At 45.5% G+C, this 21,523-nt stretch overlaps 2 protein-coding genes across 6 annotated transcripts in view; one reads left to right on the plus strand and one right to left on the minus strand.

The window, feature by feature from the left end:
* The window catches only part of n4bp2 (NEDD4 binding protein 2), a 70,777-nt gene extending 56,218 nt beyond the window's left edge, over positions 1-14,559 (minus strand). Inside the window, exon 1 of the mRNA XM_055637365.1 lies at positions 14,275-14,559. Within this exon, the coding sequence (XP_055493340.1) occupies positions 14,275-14,551 (277 nt within the window). The 5' untranslated portion in view covers positions 14,552-14,559. The remainder of the gene's footprint in view (positions 1-14,274) is intronic.
* Positions 14,560-16,991: 2,432 nt separating this feature from the next.
* The window catches only part of pds5a (PDS5 cohesin associated factor A), a 185,147-nt gene continuing 180,615 nt past the window's right edge, over positions 16,992-21,523 (plus strand). For 4 of the 5 annotated variants that reach the window (XM_055637378.1, XM_055637394.1, XM_055637400.1 and 1 more), the window contains exon 1: positions 16,992-17,329. In XM_055637378.1, coding sequence (XP_055493353.1) covers positions 17,305-17,329 — 25 coding nt within the window. In that variant the 5' untranslated portion in view covers positions 16,992-17,304. The remainder of the gene's footprint in view (positions 17,330-21,523) is intronic. The other variant, XM_055637419.1, reaches the window with a different exon arrangement.

Here is a 21,523-nt window from a genome sequence, read left to right on the forward strand (position 1 = left end):
AGATCCATAAACATTTGGATAGAGGGAGGCTGATAGGAATAGTACAATACAATACAATACAATACAACTTATTTGTCATTTGAACCCCATTGAGGTTCAAACGAAATGTTGTTTCTGCAGTCATATACACACAAGAAAGAACCAAGACACAACACAATTTACACAAACATCCATCACAGCGTATCTCCTCCTCGCTGTGATGGAAGGCAAAGACTTATCTCTCCCCTGCACTTCCCATTCCCCTCCCGATGTCAGAGTCAAAGTCAAAGCCCCCGGCGGGCGATGGTAATTGTCCCGTGGCCATTAACGCCGCGCTGGGTGATGCAAGACCACGCTCCGGATCTTGGCGTTGGAGCCCCGGTCGGCGCTAGCAAAGTCCCGCAGCCATTCCAAGCCACGGCGGGCGATGATGCAAGGCCCCGCTCCAGGTACTCTTCAACCCCGCAACTCGGGCGGGTGAAGTCGCCGTTGCGGAAGCCCCGAAAAGCGGTCTCCCAGCAGGGACCCGCGGGCTCCCGGTGTCACTGTCCACCAGACCTGCGGTAAGCCTCCGAATCTCCGGGGTCAGGTCGCAGCCGAGCGCCACCACAGCTCCACCTGCTCCAAACTCGGCCAGCTCCACGATGGTGAGTAGGTCCGCAGCTCCGCGACTGGAGCCCCAGGTCGTTCCTGCTGGAGGCCGCTCCACGGTGCTAGGCCCCAACGACAACGGAGACCCGACAGAGAAAAGGTCGGGTTCTCCGTGCAGGGGAAAGATTTTTAAAAGTTTCCCCACTCCCCCGCCCCCCACACACATACCCACACACATACACAAAAAAAAAACTACATTCAAACGAGACAAAAAATAATAAAAAGACAGACGGACTGCAGAGGCCGCTGCAACGCGAGTCGTGCCGCCCACCGGGTGGTCAACATGGTTTTGTATGGAGATACTGTTACAAATTTTTTGATGAGGTGACCAAGAAGGTTGATGAGGACAAGACCATAGCTGCTGTTTATATGGTCTTCAGCAAGGCATTTGAAAAGGTTCTGCATGCTAGGGTCCTTTGGAAGGTTATGTTACATGGGATGTGGAGGCTCTGGTGAAGGTGCAGAAGAAGTTTACTACCTAGAATAGGGGGTATTGGCTAAAAGAAAAGGCCGGTCAATCTAGGATTGATTTCTCTGGAATGCCAGAGGGAAGAACTGACAGAAGTATATAAAATGATAGGGAGACATGTTGTCCAAAGGTGGAAATGTCAAAGACTAGGTGGCCTAGCCTTAAGGTGAGAGGGTCAAAGTTTAAAGAAGATGTGTGGGACGTGGGGGCCTGGAATGTACTGCCCGGGGTTGTGATGGAGTCAAATACAATACCTGTAGTACCGTTTGAGAGGCTTTTAGAGAGGCACATGGATATGCAGGGAATGGAGTAATATGGATCACAAGCAGGCAGATGAGATTAGTTTATTTTGCCATGTTCGGCTTAGACACTGTGGGTCAAGGTTCCTGTGCTATACTAGGTAGACAAAAGTGCTGGAGAAACTCAGCAGGTGCAGCAGCATCTATGGTGCGAAGGAAATTGGCAACGTTTCAGGCCAAAACCCTTCTTCAGACTGATGTAGTACTGATTGTATGTGACGGCTAGTAGGTTGAAAGGTGAGGACCAGCGGGACTCTGTCCTTGTTACGAGTGGGGGGGATGGGGAGAGAGAGCAGTGTTACGGGATATTGAAGAGACCCTGGTGAGAGCCTCATCTATAGTAGCCATGAACTGCCTCAACTACCCTCCCTCCAGCCTCAAGGCCTTCTCCATACCCCCTGATCCCCTTAGCCACCAGGGCCACATCTAACTCCCTCTTAAATATGGGAACCCCCAAAGGCAGCATCTATGGAGCGAAGGGGACCCTTCTTCAGACTAGTTATTATCATAACTCATTGTGTATTCTGTATAACATTACCCATTGGTAGAGTATGTCAGTGCCAAATAAGATTAGTTTATTGTCACATGCACCACGGAGTAATTCCATGTTCGAGTGAAGATCATAGATTTAGACTATAGAGGATGTCGATAGGTACATCACTAAATACGACAAATGCAAAATAACTGATGGTGCAAAGGTTATAATGCAATCTGAAGTACTGAAATAAAACCACTACATGTGCACAATGGTGGGGGGGGGAGGGGGGGGGGGACTATGTATAAATACAGCTGTAATTTCTACATGGTGAAACCAAAATGTATAAAAATGGCCTTTATTAAATTCTGACAATGTGCAATTTAACTACATGTAATTTTTTCTATTATAAATCTCAAATTGTGGAGTGCAGAGGCAAATAAATAAATGATGGGTCTTTGTCCCAAACATTATGGAGGGCACTGTAACTGAATGAGGTAGTGTTAGGAGTAAGAGGGCATAACTGCTCCTCTCAGGAGGGGCTGCGAAAGAGGCGGTTGGTTACGGAGTTTGACAGCATTAGGGAAGAAGCTGTTCTTCAGTCTGGATGTCAGGGCTTTTAAGCTCCTACATCTTCTCCCAGAAGGCAGCGAAAAGGGAATGGCTGGATTGACAGGCGTCTTTGATAATACTTCCAGCCTTCCTGATGTAACACACAGGAAGATGAGCTGGATAGAGTGATATGATGAATCTGTGATGGAATGGGCTGTGTTCACTTCTCTCTGCAGATTTGGCTAATTGAGAGCAGAGTAATTGCCACACAGGCCAAGTTGCATTCGATCAGAATACTTTCTACAGAGCATCTGCATAAGTTCTAAAGGATCCTCACTGACATGCCAAATCTTCTCTGAAGCCTAATATTGCACTTTCTTGGTCACCGTATCAGTGTGAAGGAACAAGGTTAGGTTGCTGGTGATGAAGGATGCCGAGAGACGAAGTTGTCCATTGATGAGGACATGGATGTATTCACCATTCTCTTCCCCTGCAACCAGATTCCTTTGGACAATAAGCAACTCTTTTGTCTTGCTGACATTAAGGGCCAGATTGTTGTTCTGACACCATGACACAAGCTCCCTGATCGCTTTTGTGTTTTCCAACTCATCGTTACTGTTGGTCCGGCTGACAAATGTGGTATCATCGATGATAAGCCACAAAATGCTGGAGTAACTCAGTGGGGCAGGCAGCATCTCTGGAGAGAAGGAATGGGTGACGTTTCGGGTTGAGACCTATCATCGAGTTGAAGATCGAGTTTGTACTATACTTGGCCACGCAGTCATACGTTTACAGGAAGTAGAGCAGGTTACTAAAGACAAAACTTTGAGAAGAATCAGGATCAGGGTGAAGGAAATAGTTTTGACCAAAATTCTAACCGACTGAGGTTTGCTGGTCAAGAAGGGCAAAAGCCATTTGCACATGGAGGCACAAGGGTAATTTTCAGAAGCATATTTGATGTAATGGTATCAAAGTCTGAACTGTAGTTAATGAAATAGCATCCTGCTGATCCAAAGTTGAACATCGCACAAGAGAAATGGTGTTCTCCTAAGTCCTATTTTCCTGTACACAAACTACAAGAGGTTTAGATTGTCTGTAAGACTGGTATAGATTTGGGTAATTGGCAATCTTTCAAAGCACATCTTATTGTAGATATTACAGATATTGGGCAGTAGTCATTAAATCAGGTCACAACTTTTTTTGGGAACTGGATTAATGGAGGTTCCCTTGAAGCAAACGGGAAGAGAAGACTGTTGAAGTGAGAGGCTGAAGATGGAACAGAGCCAGTGGAGGATGGTGGGATGCGCCTCGGTGTAACTTTGTTAGCCTGTTCAAACAAAATTAAAAGGCAATGAGCTCATCCGGTAGAAATGCATTGTTGCCCGAGATCATCACCCATTTTGGCTTTGAGCCGGTGATGGAACAGCGAATGCATGAAAACATCAAATGCACGTGCAAATGATGAATGGGCTTTACAAATGGATCACAGTTGCTTAATGGTTCCGAATCAAAATGTGATAAATCACTGCAAATAGTACTGTGGAAAACATTGACCACAACAACTGCAATAGTTCAAATAGGAATAGACCTTAGATATTGGCATGAATGTGACCTGCACATCAATTCGGCAGGTAAAAAGAACAACCCGAGGGAAAACAATAAGCTGCTCAAAACAGCTCACATTTTTTTGGGTGCATATTATGCATTGAACCTTATTTAATGGTTAATGAAACTTCAAAAAATTCCAGATATTTGGAATTTAAAAAAAATTAAAAGTTTTGATGCACTCAAAGTCAAGCAACATCTGTGGAAAGCGAGAAATAGGAATTGACGTTTCAGTTCAAAGATTCTTCATGTAGGAGAGATCCTCAACACTGGGAATATTCTTATTCCATGGTTGAATTTTTGTGTAAAATCATTTTTGTTACATATGAAATAAGAAGTAATTTCAAACATATAATATTCAAATAAATCATCTTTTTGCCTTCAAGATTGAGGATGTTTCTTGGGATTCTCGACTGATTGTCATCTTGGGAACGGCAAACTCTTCCACAGTTGGGGTAGATGAGAACCTGATTTCATCCTGACCTCAGGTGCTGTCTGTGTGGAGTTTGCACGTTCTCCCTTGCACCACATGGGTTTCCACCGGGTGCTCCGATTTCCTTCCACATTCCAAGGATGTATGAGATTGTAGATTAATTGGCCACTGCAAATTGCCCTTGTGTGCTAGGAGTGGATGCGATAGTGGGATAACAGAACTAGAGTGAATGGTTGGTCAATGGTTGACATGGTCAACTCAATGGGCCAAAGGGCCTGTTTTCATGCTGTATCTTTCAATCAAACAATCAGTGGGGATGACACAAATATAATTAAGGCCTCATAGCTGCAGATAGGCAACTGAGAATGGCACTCGCTTTGGTTTGCTTATCCTTCCAGTAAATTTGGAGAATTTTGCAGATATTAAGGTTTGTTGCTTTACTTCAAGTGGCTAGAGGTGCTGCTGTATGTTATCCTGGTCTCACAAACACATTGGAGGGCAGGGCTGCCTGCTGCCCAGAGGTACATGGTTTTGTAAGATTTTGAACTTCATGCACACTTTTCCTCAAATGCCTAAAGTCTGTACTGGTACATTGAAAGCAATGGTTAAGTTCATCATTGTTGTCTACTTTTGCCAAGTGGTGGCTTCCACATCGCAAGGATATTTAGTAATTCACATTTTCCTGGTCTCACCCTGAACCTACATTGTCAGAGGACAGTGTTGTGCAGCAGGAGCAAGTTGGCAGAGTACATTGCAAAAACAAGGAATTAGAGATGGTGGTGGACAAAAATAAAAACATGAAGCACTTGAGCAACACTGTGGGTTAGGCACCACCTTTGGAGGACATGGACAATTGACATTTTGAGTCAGGACCCTTTTTAAGAGTCTTGACCCGAAATATCACCTCTCCATGTTCTCCAAAGATCTTGACTGACATGCTGAGTTACTCCAGCAATTTTTTTTTTTTTTTTTTAATTAAAGTAGAAGACACTTGTGGAAGTTGAGTGTTTCATATGCTTCAGTGAGTGAGCCAAAGATGGCTTAGAGCTTTGCCTCCAAGTACATGCAGACAAATGTGATTTGCACACTGCTGCTTCACTGGAGATTCAACTAAGCTTGCTGCTTTAGATTCAGTAATTTCCTGGTAGTTTTGAAGACAGACTCCACAATGCACAGCACAGTGGCAGAGTTGCTGCCCTATAGCACCAGAGACCCAGGTTCGATCTTGACCATGAGTGCTGTGTGTGTGTGTGGAGTTTGAGCATTCTCCCAGTGACCGCATGGGTTTTCTCCGGTTTTCTCCCAAACTCCAAAGACGTATAGGTTTGTAAGTTAATTTCTCTTCAGTAAAATTGTAAATCGTCCCTAGTGTGTCGTATACTGTTAGTGCACTGGGTGATTGCTGGTCTGCGCGGTTCTCGGTAGACCAAAGGGCCTGTTTCCGTGCTGTATCTCTAAAGCCCTGTGGGAAGTTTGTTAAGGAAAAGGTCAATGTTGCACCAAGAAAAACTGAGACAGTGTTAGGGCAATGATGTAGCTTTATTTAATACCAGATTAACATAAACTCTGTTTAAGACTCGATGTTCAGGAATTATTATAACTTGGTTCTTTACATTCAGGGCTCGAAATTAACGGTTGCCCGGGTGCCAATGGCAACTTACAGTCCCGCCGGGCAACCTAAAAGCCATGCCATTTTGCCCGGCTTTGAAGCAACCGGGACACCCGCCCGCCATCCGTGTCCGGGTCTCGTGTCTCGGGTTTCCGCTCGGCGCTAGCTCTCGGCTCTCTTGGAAGGGTTCTTGGAAAAAAAAAAAATGCTACCTTAAATTTAGTTGTGTCTGGTTGGTACCTATGGTAGGGTGAAGACTATTCAATGCTTTAATTGTGCGGGGCAACTCCATGGAGCAGCCAGCATCTCTGGATAGAAAAAAATTGGGTGACGTTTCGGGTAGGAACCCTTCTTTACATTTCCTCTGGTTTTAGTGTTTTTAGTTTAATTTAAAGATACAGCGTGGAAACAGGCCCTTCGGCCCACCGAGTCCACGCCGACCATCAATCACCCGTACTCTAGTTCTATCCCACACATCAGCGACGTAAGACAAGAGTGTTTTATTCTCTCACATCCCAGTTAGAACAATGAAATCCTTACTTGCAGCAGCACAACAGAATATGTAAACACAATACTCTGTAAACAATGTTATAAACGAGAAAACAAACTTCATACAGACAGCACCCATATTCAGGATCAATTCCAGGTCTCTGGCAATTTTAGGCAGCAAATTTATGGCCAATTTACTGCCCCAATAGCCTTGAACTGAATTAAAACATACAGTAGCTGTAAAGGGGGACATAGCGTCACTTAGAGATTTAAGACTGAAAATTGTTTTTTTTTTTTTTTTTTTTAATAACCAAAGTTATCAACGTATAATTTTTTGTGTGTTGGAAAATAAAATATAGTGGCACAGCTGGTGGACTTGCTGCCTCACACGCCAGAGATCTGTGTTCGATCCTGTTCTTGGGCACTGTCTGTGTTGAATTTGCACATTCTCCCTGCAAGCGTGTGGGTTTCCTCCCACATCCCAAAGATGCATTGGCTTTGTAGGTTAACTTGTCTCTGTAAAATTGCCCCTAATGTGCAGGGAGTGGGTGAGGAAAGTGGGATAACAGAACTTGTGTGAATGGGTAGACGAAAATGTTGGGAGAAACTCAGCAGGCGAGGCAGCATCTATGGAGCGAAGGAAATAGGTGACATTTCGGGTCGAGACCCTTCTTCAGACTGATGTCGGGAGGGGTGGGGGGTGGGAAAAAGAAAGGAAGAGGCGGAGACAGTAGGCTGTGGGAGAGCTGGGAATGGGAGGGGAAGGAGGGAGAAAGCAAGGACTACCTGAAATTGGAGAAGCCAATGTTCATACCACTGGGGTGTAAACTACCCAAGCAAAATATGAGGAGCTGTTCCTCCAATTTGCGGTGGGCCTCACTCTGGCCATGGAGGAGGCCCAGGACACAAAGGTCAGATTCAGAATGAGAGGGGGAGTTGAAGTGCTGAGCCACCGGGAGATCAGGTTGGTTATTGCGAACCGAGCCGAGGTGTTGTGCGAAGTGATCGCCAAGCCTGCACTTGGTCTCACCAAAGTTGATCATACGCTGAATAACCATATTTTTGTTTGGAAGTGGAAAGAGATAATAGAAATTACATTCATTGCAATGTGTAAAAAGAGATGAGATACTATATTGTAATTTTGCTGCATGTCATTGTGGTATATATCATGTCTTGATTGGTGAATATGTTTAGTTTGTGACTTTATTTGAAGCAGAAATAATATGTGAATGCTTCATTGACCATAATTACGACTGGTAACTACACACTTCGTCCGAGCACATTATCGCACGCGTCATGCAAGCCGTCTTAAATGACCACCTAAAGTGTGATTTGGCAACCTATAAAGCTGCCGAGGTTGCCCGGCTGGCAACAGGGGAAAAAAGTTAAGCGAGAGCCCTGACATTACATTCAATGATCAAGACAGGCAAATGCACCTCTATAATACAGTTTCACACACCCCGAGCCGAGTCTTTGCACAGTTCCATTTTCCAGTTTTAATTGACAATAGCTGAAAAAGTATCTTGAAAACTCACTTAGAAAATAGGGACATTAACAAATATTTAAAACCCTATATGTTGGCTATATATTTTGTAATACCAACCATGTTTTTTGCTTTCTATGAACTGACTATAGACCAATATAGTGGGTGGCAATGGAAGATTTTGAATATGCATGTATTATTGTCATTAGTTAGTTGTGGAAACCAAGAATTAACCAATAGGTTTTTTTAACAGCCAAAAATTATCTGAACTGAAAATAAAAAACAAATTAAATCCCAAAACAAGTATGTTGAAGTTACGTGAAGGAAGGAACTGCAGATGCTGGTTTAAACCAAAGATAGACACTTTAATTTCCCTTCCCATTCCTACGCTGACAATGGAGGAGGCCTTGGACAGAAAAGTCAGAGTGAGGCAATAGACAATAGCTGCAGGAGTAGGCCATTCGGCCCTTCGAGCCAGCAAACCGCCATTAAATGTGATCATGGCTGATCATCCCCAATCAGTACCCCGTTCCTGCCTTCACCCCACATCCCCTGACTCTGCTATTTTTAAGAGCCCTATCTAGCTCTCTCTTGAAAGCATCCAGAGAACCCACCTCCACTGCCCTCTGAGGCAGAGAATTTCACAGACTCACCACTCTCTGTGAGAAAAAGTGTTTCCTCGTCTCAGTTCTAAATGGCTTACTCGTTATTCTTAAACTGTGGTCCCTAGTTCTGGACTCACCCAACATCGGGAAGATGTTTGCTGCCTCTAGCGTCTCCAAACCCTTAACAATCATATATGTTTCAATGAGATCCCCTCTCATCCTTCTAAACTCCAGAGTGTACAAGCCCAGCTGCTCCATTCTCTCAGCATATGACAGCTCCGCCATTCCCGGGAATTAACCTTGTAAACCTACGCTGCACTTCCTCAATAGCAAGAATGTCCTTCCTCAAATTAGGGGACCAACACTGCACACAATATTCCAGGTGTGGTCTCACTAGGGCTCTTGTTATAAAGGCCAACATGCCATTTGTTTTCTTCACTGCCTGCTGTACCTGCATGCTTAATTTCATAGACTGATGTACAAGGACCCCCAGATCCCGTTGAACTTCCCCTTTTCCCAACGACGCCATTTAGATAGTAATCTGCCTTCCTGTTTTTGCTACCAAAGTGGATAACCTCACATTTATCCGCATTAAACTTCATCTGCCATGCATCTGCCCACTCCCCCAACCTGTCCAAGTCACCCTGCATTCTCATAGCATCCTCCTCACGGTTCACACTGCCACCCAGCTTTGTGTCATCTGCAAATTTGCTAATGCTACTTTGAATCCCTTCATCCAAATCATTGATGTATATTGTAAATAGCTGCGGTCCCAGCACCGAGCCTTGCGGTACCCCACTAGTCACTGCCTGCCATTCTGAAAGGGACCCGTAATCCCTACTCTGGTTTCCTGTCTGCCAACCACTTCTCTATCCATGTAGGCACTCTACCCCCAATAGGGGCAATACCATGTGCCCTAATTTTGCCCAGTAATCTCCTATGTAGGACCTTATCAAATGCTTTCTGAAAGTCCAGGTACACTACATCCACTGGCTCTCCCTTGTCCGTTTTCCTCGTTACATCTTCAAAAAATTCCAGAAGATTAGTCAAGCATGATTTCCCCTTCGTAAATCCATGCTGACTCAGACCGATCCTGTTACTGCTATCCAAATGTTCGGCTATCTCAATTTTATAATTGACTCCAGCATCTTCCCCACCACCGATGTCAGGCTAACTGGTCTATAATTCCCTGTTTTCTCTCTCCCGCCTTTCTTAAAAAGTGGGATAACATTAGCTACCCTCCAATCCACAGGAACTGATCCCGAGTCTATAGAACATTGGAAAATTATCACCAATGCATCCACAGTTTCTATAGCCACTTCCTTAAGTACCCTGGGATGCAGACCATCAGACCCTGGGGATTTATCAGCCTTCAGTCCCTATAGTCTATCCAACATCATTTCCTGCCTAATGTGGATATCCTTCAGTTCCTCTGTCACCCCAGATCCTCTGGCCACATCCTCAGGCGAAACACAAATTGGAGGAACAGCATCTCATATTTCGATTGGGCAGCTTACAACTCAGTGGTATGAATATTGATTTCTCCAAACTTCAAGTAACCCTTGCATCCTCTCTCTCTCTCTCCATCCCTCCCCTACCCAAGTCATACCAGCTTCAAAGTCGTCTTGGTGTCTCATTGTTCGTAATTCGTTTCCACCTAACACACAGCTAACAATGGCCTGGTTACTTTCTCATTGTTACTTTTTTGCATATCTTTCATTCATTTATTCTCATGTTAGAAGGATAGGAGTAGAATTAGGCTATTTGGCCCATCAAGTCCACGCGGCCATTCAATCATGGCTGATCTATCTTTCCCATTCTCTTGCCTTCTCCCCAAAACCTCTTGACACCTTTAAGGGTCTGTCCCACTTTCCCGAGTCCTCTGCCGAGTTGAAAGCACCTTAATTGAATTGAATTGAATTGAATCCTTTATTTGTCATTCAGACCTTTCGGTCTGAATGAAATGTCGTTGCCTGCAGCCATACATGTAATAATAAACAACACACAATAAACACAAATTAACATCCACCACAGTGAGTTCACCAAGCACCTCCTCACTGTGATGGAGGCAAAAGTCTTAGGGTTACTGTCTCTTCCCTCCTCTTCGCTGAGGCGATACCACACCGGGCGATGGTAAGTCTGTCCCACGGTTCAAGCTCCGTGGCCCGGGGTTGGTCGAAGCTGCCGCCCTCCAGTCCAGCGGACGCAGCTGCTGCTACGGGAGCTCCGGAAAACAAGCACCAGCCCGAGACCCGCGAGCTCCTGACGGTCGTCCACTGGCCCATGGCCGATCCCCGGATTCAGGTTGCCCGCCGCCAGAACGCCGCCTCAGCCAACGGAGCACCGTCTCCGCCCCGCACCGGGCCGCACCCATGGGATCATCTCAGCCCCGCACCGGGCCGCCCCCACGGGAGCGTCTCAGCCCCACACCGGGCCGTCCCCACGGCAGCGTCTCAGCGCCCACACGGGAGCGCCTTCCAGCCGGGAGCCGGTCCACCCTCACGGGAACGCCTTCTAGCCGGGAACCGGTCGCCCACACCGGAGCGCCTTCTAGCCGGAAGTTGGTCCGCCCTCACGGGAGCGCCTTCTAGCCAGGAGCCGGGTCACCCTCACGGGAGTGTCTCAGTCCACGCCGTCCGCCCTCACCAGAGCGCCGAGTCGTGCCGCTGCCTGAACGCCGTCGCAGCTCGGAGACGGCCAGCCTCGCGGTGGTAAGTCCTGGCTGGCTCAACCTCTGGAGCCTCGAGGTCGGTCGCAGGTTGGAGGCCGCCAGCTCCGCCATTAGGCCTCAGCTCAGACGGGGAAGAGAAGGGGGATACGACAAAAAAGTCGCATTCCCCCGAAGAGAGAGACAGAAAGCCCTGTTTCAGCCACCCCCCTCCCCACACATAACACAACCTAATAACCAAACGTTTAACTGAACAAGACCAAAAAAAAACAACACAAAAAAGCAAAACCAGACAGACTGCAGGCGAGCCGCAGCCGTTTCACAGCGCCGCCACTTCCGGAATTTGGTGTGGCGGCTCAAGATTTTTGTGATCTACGAACTCCTCCTCCTGACTATCTTTTTACTCGTGGACTTTTTTTGTCATGCTGGAAAAAACGTCCCGACTTACCTGATGCCCCGAGTACCTACGGCTGGCATAACGAGCCGCTACGATATATCTACAGACTCCTACGGACTCTCTACGGACATTCTCCGAGTTTGAATCAAGGGGAAAACTCGGGAGAATTCGCGAGTAACTCGGGAATGTGGGACAGGCCCTTTACTAATCAAGATTCTATAGCTCTCTACATCACCGTCTATATCTCTCGTTCCCCTTTCCTATGTCTCTCAGTCTGAAGATGGGTCCCGACACGAAACATCACCCATTCCTTTTCTCCAGAGATGTCTGACCCACTGAGTTACTCCAGCTTTGTGTGTCTATGTTGAAGTCATAATCAGTTTTGATGGCATGTTTGAAAATTTGAAATAAATGGTTTGATAATAAGCCATTCGAAATATGTCCAAAATCTGTATATAGCCAATTAACATTTGGAAAGCCACCTTGCTGCTTCTTGCCTCATGCCAACCAGTTGACAAATAATGCAGAGTTCCTATGCCTCTTGAAAAATCAACACATTTTAACACAGGTCAGCAGCATTCACGTTACATTATAAGCCCAAGACCTTTCTCAGCAAAATAACTTTACTACAAAGAACTTCCTGTAAATCAGCTCAATAAAAGTATTTAACTCCCACCACATAGGATCTACAATCTAAAATGTTAACTCTGTGTCTGTTTCCACTGGTGTAGCCTGACCTCTAAGTGTTTCCAGCACTTTCTGTTTTTACTTTTGAATTCCAACATCAGCGATTTTTAAAATTTTCAATAAATATTGATCATGAACAGGATAGAAACATAGAAAAATAGGTGCAGGAGTAGGTCATTCGGCCCTTCGAGCCAGCACCGCCATTCAATATGACAATGGCTGATAATCTAAAATCAGTACCCCGCTCCTCCTTTCCCCCCCATATTCCTTGATTCCTTTAGCGTTTCCTTTAGAGTTAAATCTAACTCTCTCTTGAAATCATCCAGTGAATTGGCTTCCACTGTCTTCTGTGGCAGAGAATTCCACAGATGCACAACTCTCTGGGTGAAAAAGTTTTTACTCATCTCAGTCCTAAATGGCCTACCCTTATTCTTACATTGTAACCCCTGGTTCCGGACCTCCCCAACATCGAGAACATTTTTCCTGCATCTAGCCCGACTAATTATTTAAGAATTTTATATGTTTTTATTCTATAAGAACCCCACTCATCATCTTAAATTCCAGTGAATACAAGCCCAGTCAACACATTCTTTCATCATATGTCAGTTCCACCATCCCGGGAATTAACTTGAACCTACACTACACTCCCAATATCAATAATGTCCTTCCTCAAATTAGGAGACTAAAATTGCATACAATACTCCAGGTGTGATCTCACCAGGGCACTGTACAACTGCAGTAGGACCTCCTAAACTCAAATCCTATCGCAATTAAGGCTAACATGCCATTAGCTTTCTTCACTGCCTGCTGTACCTGCATGCTTACTTTCAATGACATGTACAAGGACACCCAGGTCTTGTTGCACCTCCCCTTTTTCTAATCTGACACCATTCAGATAATAATCTGCCTTCCTGTTCTTGCCACCAAAGTGGATAATCTCACATTTATTATCCACGTTATACTGCATCTGCCATGCATCTGCCCACTCACCCAACCTATCCAAGTCACCCTGCAACCTCATAGCATCCTCATCGCAGCTCACACTGCCACCCAGCTTTGTGTCATCCACAAACTTGGAGATGTCACAGCATGATTTCCCCTTCATAAATCCTTGCTGACTTTGACCGATCCTGTCACTGCTTTCCAGATGCGCTGCTATAACATCTTTAACATCGACTCAAGCATCGTCCCCACTACCGATGTAAGGCTAACTGGTCTATAATTCCCCGCTTTCTCTCTCCATCCTTTCTTAAAAAGTGGGATTACATTGGCTACCCTCTGGTCCACATGAACAGAGTCGAGAGAACATTGGAAAATGATCACCAATGCTTCGACGATTTCTAGGGCCACCTCCTTGAGTACTCTGCGATGCAGACCATCAGGCCCTGGAGATTTATCTGCCTTCAGTCCCAACAGTTTACCTAACGCCATTTCCTGACTAATGTGTATTCCCTTCAGTTCCTCCCACTCACTAGATCCTCAGTCCCCTAGTATTTCTGGGTTTTTAAACTTTCAAAATAAGAACGCGTACATCACGCCTTTGGGTCATTAGACTATAAATGTGTCCATTAAAAAATGTATTATGTCCTATGCATGTTTCATAGAAAATGCTCAGCCATTTGTGTGAATTCTGTGCTTGCAGAATGATCTAGATTCTCGATTACCGAGATTTGCTTTCGAAAGATGTTGTCGATAAATACTATCAATGTACTGGAAAGTTCCAAAAGAGAAAAACAGAATAGGAGGCTGGCATAGGGAAACCAATGTCAATGACCAAGTGGCAATTTCTGACAGGCAGTGGCCGATTGTAGTGGGTCCAGGTCAGGGCCAAGAGCGAAGGCCAGGCCTGCAACCGCGCCCGCCCCTCCATTACCTTTAAAGTCACACTCGGACAACATCACATACACCACGCTCGGGTCCAGATGAGAAAACATCTCCATCAGCCGGTCCAGTAGCTCTTCCTTGTTCATCCCAGGTCCCACGGCACCGGCAGCGGCGGCCAGCGAACTCGAGGCCGAGGCCGAGGCCCGCGAAGGAACCGGGCCCCGATCAGCCGGAGCCATCTCCGAGGTGCTGGTACCGGGCGGTGGAGCACATCCAGACGGTCGAGCAGTGGACGCGGCGGCGCTGCTCTTCTTCTTTTTCGGCATTGTTGTTGTTGTTGTTGTTGATATAATGATATCCAATGGCGCTATTGGCTCTCCCTCAGCCGAGCCCCGGACCAGGGAACGGCATCAGCTCGAGGCCGAGGGGGCGGGGTCACAGGTGACGTCGCCCGGACACAGCAGGGGGCGGGGCCTTGGGTGGTCACGTGACCGGGTTTGGCGGTTGGTCAAACCCAGCTCACGCCCCAGCGGTAATATCCACTCCTCTAATTTCACGTAAACCTCCCTCTCTCTCCCCCTCCCCTCTTTCCTCTCATTCTCCCCCTCCCTCTCCCTCCTCCCCCTCCCTCTCTCTCCCTCTCCTCTCTCCCTCTCTCTCCCCCTCTCTCCCCCCTCTCCTCCCCTCCCCCTCTCCCTCCCTCTCCCTCCCTCTCTCTCCCTCTCTCTCTCCCTCCCTCTCCTCTCCCTCTCTCTCTCCTCCCCCTCCCCCCTCTCCCTCCCCCTCTCTCCTCTCTCTCTCCTCTCTCACTCCCTCCCTCTCCCCCTCCCTCCCTCTCTCCCTCTCCCCCGTCTCTCTCTCCCTCTCCCCCTCCCCCCCTCTCTCCTCCCCCCCCCGTCCCCCCCCCCCCGTCTCTCCGTCCCCTCTCACCCACCTTCTCCGACTCCTTTCATTGTCTTTCTTATTAACTGTACTGATTGTATTCCTTGTCACCTTCCCCTCAGCTAACAATGAACAATTCTACATTTCCTCAGCAGCGTCTGGTTCGGGTTTCGGCCCGAAACGTTGCCTATTTCCTTCGCTCCATAGATGCTGCTGCACCCGCTGAGTTTCTCCAGCATTTTTGTCTACCTTCTGCTTTGATCTGTCGTTTTCACACCTTGCCCAACCATATCTCTCGACTCCCTCTCCCCTGACTCTCAGTCTGAAGAAGGGTCTTGACCCGAAACATCACCCATTCCTGCTCTTCATAGATGCTGCCTGTCCCACTGAGTTACTCCAGCATTTTGGGACTATCTTTGGTTGGCCAAACGCAGTTGCTGAATGGGCGTGGGCATGCCCAGCACCGGGCAACCACAGCAGATGATCGATCTGGACTCCCTCAAACTAAAGGGCCTGTCCCACTTTCACGACTTAATTCAAAAACTCTGCCGAGTTTAAAGGACCTAAAAAAAAAATCAAGATCGTGGCAATCTACGAACTCCTACGATCTTCCACGACTATGTTCACGAACTCCTACGAGTATGTCTACAAATTCCCACAACTATTTTGATGCCCTCCTTACGAGTAAAAAGTTGCAATTTCTTTCATCCCGACCATTTTTTTCTCTCGTGGACATTTTTTACCGGGCTAGAAAAAACGGCCTGACTTACCTGATACCACGAGTACCTACAGCTAGCATAACGGGCCACTACGATGTATCTACGAATTCCTACGGACTCGTTACGAACATTCTGCAGGTTTGAATCAAGGGGAAAACTCGGGAGAATTTGTGAATAACTCGTGAAATTGGGACAGGCCCTTAACCAGGAGGATGGAGGAAACGATTCAGAGCCTCATTGAAAAACAAATATAACAACCCCCCAACCATTTGTGGGATCCCCTGGCTCATGACAGTTCATAACAAGAGGAGGGGGGTATTGGGGAAGGCACTGAGCACCTGCAGGCCTGTCATCAGGACTATACACACAAACCCAACGTCCACCTCCCAACTGACCCACCCCACCAGTTCTGTCAAGCATCTCCTGCCCCTCCTGTGGCTGGTCAAGTCAACAGCTTCAGATCTGGAGTGAAGTACGCCTTCCTCCACCTGATGGATTGCCTGTGAAGAAGTGACTCAATCAGTAAAGTGGATATCTGAGATGCTTCATTTTGCAGAGAGCTATCAATTTCCCAACATTATTATTAGTTTAGCTTCAGAACATTTACAGATATTTTTTGGTTCCTTGACTAGAAAATTGTTTTAAACGTCTACTTTCTCTATTGATATAAATAAATAAGTAATATCATTCTTTTAATCAATTTCAAATTTAACAATCACATCAAAGATTGGTTTCTAAAAAAAATCCCAGTCACCCTCTCATTTCAAAAATAAAGGACAGAGTATTAACATAGTGAAAAAAAGTGTTCATTGTGCCACCCTCAGCCCCTATTGCCCCCATCCACAAAATGTCCTACTGTCTTCCTTAATATTTCCCAATCCTTTCCCCTTTCTATCAACTGCCATACCTCGCCTAGCCTATCCCTGGCATAATACTACGTGCAAGAGACATGAAAAGGATATCACCAGCTGTAAGAAGATACCATTTGACGGAATGTTTGACACACTAGTTTGCACCATTGTGGCCTGGTTATCTGCTATTACTGACAATTTACGTATTATTGATTGTTGTATGTTTATTTGTTGTATTGTGCCATTAATTGCCTGCCAAGCTTAACTCCATCAGGCTAAAATAGAAACAAATTTTGATTGTTCTTATTTTGCAGATTATTCTGTCAGCTTCTTTCCCTATCAAATATTACACATGATATGACATCATGGAGCTGTATTACTTGTGGATTCCTTTCTCTATTACACCAGTCTGGATTGTACTAAACCACAGCCAGGCTTTAATAGAGAACTGCTGGCCAACAGCTTGACATGGGTCAATATGTTCCTGCCTTCTACACCAATGCAGTGCAATGCTTGAAATCAGGAATGATGTGATCAGGAGAACAAATGCACATTTTACTCACCTTCCATTCCACTGCTTGATACAACATTGAGTCCAGAGGTTAAGATCAGTCATTCAACCAGTGCATGAATGGAGAGGATTTCAAAGCTGGTAAGTTTTGCTATTTTTCTTTCTTTATTTTATTTCAAATCAATGTTTAATTAATTGATATTGGTTGAAGGCATTGTAATGTTACTATTTTTTGGATATTTTGATCCTTTTGAAATGTTTCTGAATCACCACTATTTAAAAGTTGTTCTTTGGACTGACAGCTGAGGCTGGGCCTCAAAATCTATCATTTATGGGCTTGCTTGCTCATGATATGTTCCACTTTTGGGATGACTTCAGCAGCGAGACCTGGAGCTTTATTTAAATCATTGTGCAATGGTAAATGTAAATCTGCAGATAGCAGAGGAGTTGAGCACAAGACAGATATAACAAGATCAATTTATCATCCTGCATTTAACTCAGTAAACAATTAGGAACACAAAATGGAGCGTGCGGGGTGGATGGATGGGACTGGTCTGTTGGGAAATTGACAGGACCCAATATACTGACTTTGCATTCAGCTGTCTAGATGCTGGGTACCTCTGCAGATCTTTCCTTAAAGCTACTGCAGCAATCCAGCTTTTGATTACCAACACTCCTGTGGAACTTCAGAACTAAGGTCTCTGGTCTTGTGTAACTAAGCTCTTATTAAACATAGAAACATAGAAAATAAGTGCAGGAGGAGGCCATTTGGCCCTTCAGGCCAGCGCCGCCATTCATAGTGATCTGGGTTGATCGTCCCTTATGGTATAGTGAGAGGTGGACAACAGTTTTGACAATGAAATAGGGTTTATAAAGATCAGAACAAAATAAGTGATAAGATTACTGAAAGAAAATTCAGTTGAAGCTTAGATTTCCGAAGGCATGTCTGCCAACGTGGTTTAAGGGTGGGAAACAAAGCCAGATTGAAGAAATGTGGCTCTTGGAGAGATCATAAGATCCTAAGTGATAGAAGCAGAATTAGGCCATTCGACCCATCAAGTCTACTCCGCTATTAAATTATGGCTGATCTATCTCTCCCTCCTAACCCCATTCTCCTGCCTTCTCCCCATAACCTGACACCCATACTAATCAAGAATCTATCCATCTCTGCCTTAAATATATCCACTGACTTTGCTTCCACAGTCATCTGTGGCAAAGAATTCCACAGATTCACCACCATCTGACTAAAGAAATCCCCCCTCAAAGGTTCATTTATTGTCACATACACCAATTAGTGTAGTGAAATTCAAGTTGCCATTGCAGCTCATTAATAAGAATACAACATAACAATATAAAGAAATGTAACATAAAATATAAAAACATCCCCCCCACAATGGTTCCCACTGTGAGGGAAGGCACAAAGTCCAGTCCCCATCCTCTTGTCCACCCATAGTCGGGCCTATTGAGGCCTCTGCAGTCGCCGTTACGGGGCCCGATGTTTCAGGCCCTTCTCGCCGGGTGATGGTGCTCCGACGTCGGGAGAACCCTCTCAGCGGCTTGGGATGCCTGGAAGGGCCACTTCCTTACCGGAGACCGCGGCTTCCGAAGCCGACAGGCCGCGCTGGACGGTGCTCCACCATTGGTGATCTTGGCAAGAGATCCCAGGCTCACGATGTTAAAGTCAGCACCGCCACCCGCGGCTGGCCTCTCCACAGACCCGCAGCATTGCGATGTTTCATCGGCGGTCTCAGCATTCCGGGGCTCCAGTGTGGCAACCCGGGCAAGGCATCGCCCGCTCCGCGATAGCGCTCCAGCACTGTGCCGCCGCCGAAGCCAAGGTTCTGGCCAGTCCCCTCAGGAAAGGCTGCTCCAGACCCGATGATAGGCCGCGAGGATGGGTCGAAGACGCTGCTCGGAGGAAAGCCTCCTCTCCGCCCAGGTAGGGACTAGGAAAAGCAGTTTCCCCCACCCACCCCCCACATCCCCCACATATAAAAAGACTAGTCCTCCAAAAACAAAACACTGTTTAACATACTAAAAATTTAAAAAAGAAGCGAAAGGACAGACAGCTGCAGGCAGGGCAGCCATACCCAACTGGAGGGCGCCCCTTCCTCATCTCTTTCCTAAAATAACATCCTTTAATTCTGAGGTTATTACTTCTTGTCCTGGACTCTCCCACTAGTGGAAACATCCTCTCCACATCTACTCTATCTAAGAGAAATAAAAGTATATGAGATTACAGAGGTAGACCGATGAGATAGGGTAACATGAGTTGGCTTACACCTATCCCATATAAAATAAAATTAGCATAGTGTCTTTAAGTCTTGATGGTGGCTCATCATTATCTTCCCAAAACTATTATCCATGTGCTATGAATGCTGGTCTTGTCAGTAATACCCAAATATGCTTGTGTTATCTTATTTCTTATTCTCTTTTTCCATTATAATCATCTTAACATTCGGCTTTCTTTATTTCTTTCATGTCTCCATTTTTTGTTTTAACCATCACCTGACTTAAGATTTAGACACTGTTATCATGGCCAACATTTGCTGTTTCTCATAATATGACTAACAAGAGAAACTGATCCATGAGGTGTGATGAAGATGATTTTCTGGTGGAGAATAAAGTGGTAGACAGTATCAACAGCAACAGTAAATTAACTATAGGGTGATTTCACTAAAGGTCACTGGAGCTTAGATCCGCACCCACGTGATCAAAAATCTCAAGTGGAGGACATTCTAGAGTTCCGGTACATGTTAGTGGATGGGAAAACACGCACTTTCCCACCCGTTAAAAACATAGAAAACGGCCAGGTTTTGATCTGCAATTTATTGTGCCAGTCGGGGTGACCGTGAGGCACAGCTACCTAGATTTACTGGGGGAAAAAAAAGATAGAAACTAAGGTAAATTAAAGAGGGAGCTGAAGGTGCCAATCCAGCGGAAGTGAACAGCCGACATTTGCCGTGGAGATTTAAAGGTCCAAAATATCGCGTTTATTATCGCGTTTGCTCGCTGAATTTCATCAAAAGTAAGGCAATGCCTTACTTTTGATGAAATTCAGCGAGCAAACGCGATAATTCCCGATATTTTGGCTGTTTTCTATGTTTTTAACGGGTGGGAAAGTGCGTGTTTTCCCATCCACTAACATGTACCGGAACTCTAGAATGTCCTCCACTTGAGATTTTTGGTCACGTGGGTGCGGATCTACGCTCCAGTGACCTTTAGTGAAATCACCCTATGCAAAAGTTTTTTTAGAGCTTTATTGAGGCATGGAATCAGACACACTGGGAACTATATTCTCCCATGCTGTCCAAGAATAGCACTAGAACAGAGCAAAATTTAATTGTAAGGCTAATGATTCAGCCTGTTCCTGGATCAATTCTCATGTCTTTACAACCACTGAATACAGGTTCATCATGATTGGTCTTTCGTTAGAAATGTTTTTTCCCCAAAGTCCATCAATGATGGACTCAATGAGTTATAACAGATTGTTTTAAAAAAAGGCAGTACATTACCCCAGTGTGATTCCCTGGTGATTGATCTTCAATTCCCTTGGTTCATCCACAGATGATAGAATGCTTACTCATCAAAACTTGTTCACTGATTTTTTTTCCTGGCTACCTACTTCTTCACAGCCTTGCTCCAAACATGCACAAAAAACAATTGATACTAGAAGATGACATTATGGCAATATTTGTCTAAATTTGACACAAAAGATCACTAGTAAAATTAAAGATACTGGAGACTAGGGGAAATATCTTTAATGGCTGAAATTTCCATCAGCCATAAATTCAACAATGTGGCAATTCACTGATGATGATGGTGTTCCAATTCATTCATAAATCCTTAAATAATGAGAAACCCACATGTACATTGAGCAAGACCTAAATAACTTAGAGGCCTTGGTTTACAAGTGCAAAAAATTACCTAGATCATATAGCTATCCAGCCATAACTATCTGTAACAAACATAGAAACATTGAAAATAGGTGCAGGAGGAGGCCATTCGGCCCTTCGAGCCAGCACTGCCATTCATTGCGATCATGGCTGATCGTCCCCAATCAATAACCCGTGCCTGCCTTCTCCCCATATCCCTTGATTCCACTAGCCCTTAGAGCTCTATCTAATTATGTCTTAAATCCATCCAGTGATTTGGCCTTCACTGCCCTCTGTGGCAGGGAATTCCACATATTCACAACTCTCTAGGTGAAAAAGTTTTTTCTCATCTCAGTCTTAAATGGCCTACCCTTTATTCTAAGGCTGTGGCCCCTGGTTCTGGACTCGCCCAAAATTGGGAACATTTTTCCTGCATCTAGCTTGTCCAGTCCTTTTATAA

Source organism: Leucoraja erinacea, chromosome 1 (genome assembly GCF_028641065.1).
Source record: "Leucoraja erinacea ecotype New England chromosome 1, Leri_hhj_1, whole genome shotgun sequence".
NCBI lineage: Eukaryota > Metazoa > Chordata > Chondrichthyes > Rajiformes > Rajidae > Leucoraja > Leucoraja erinaceus.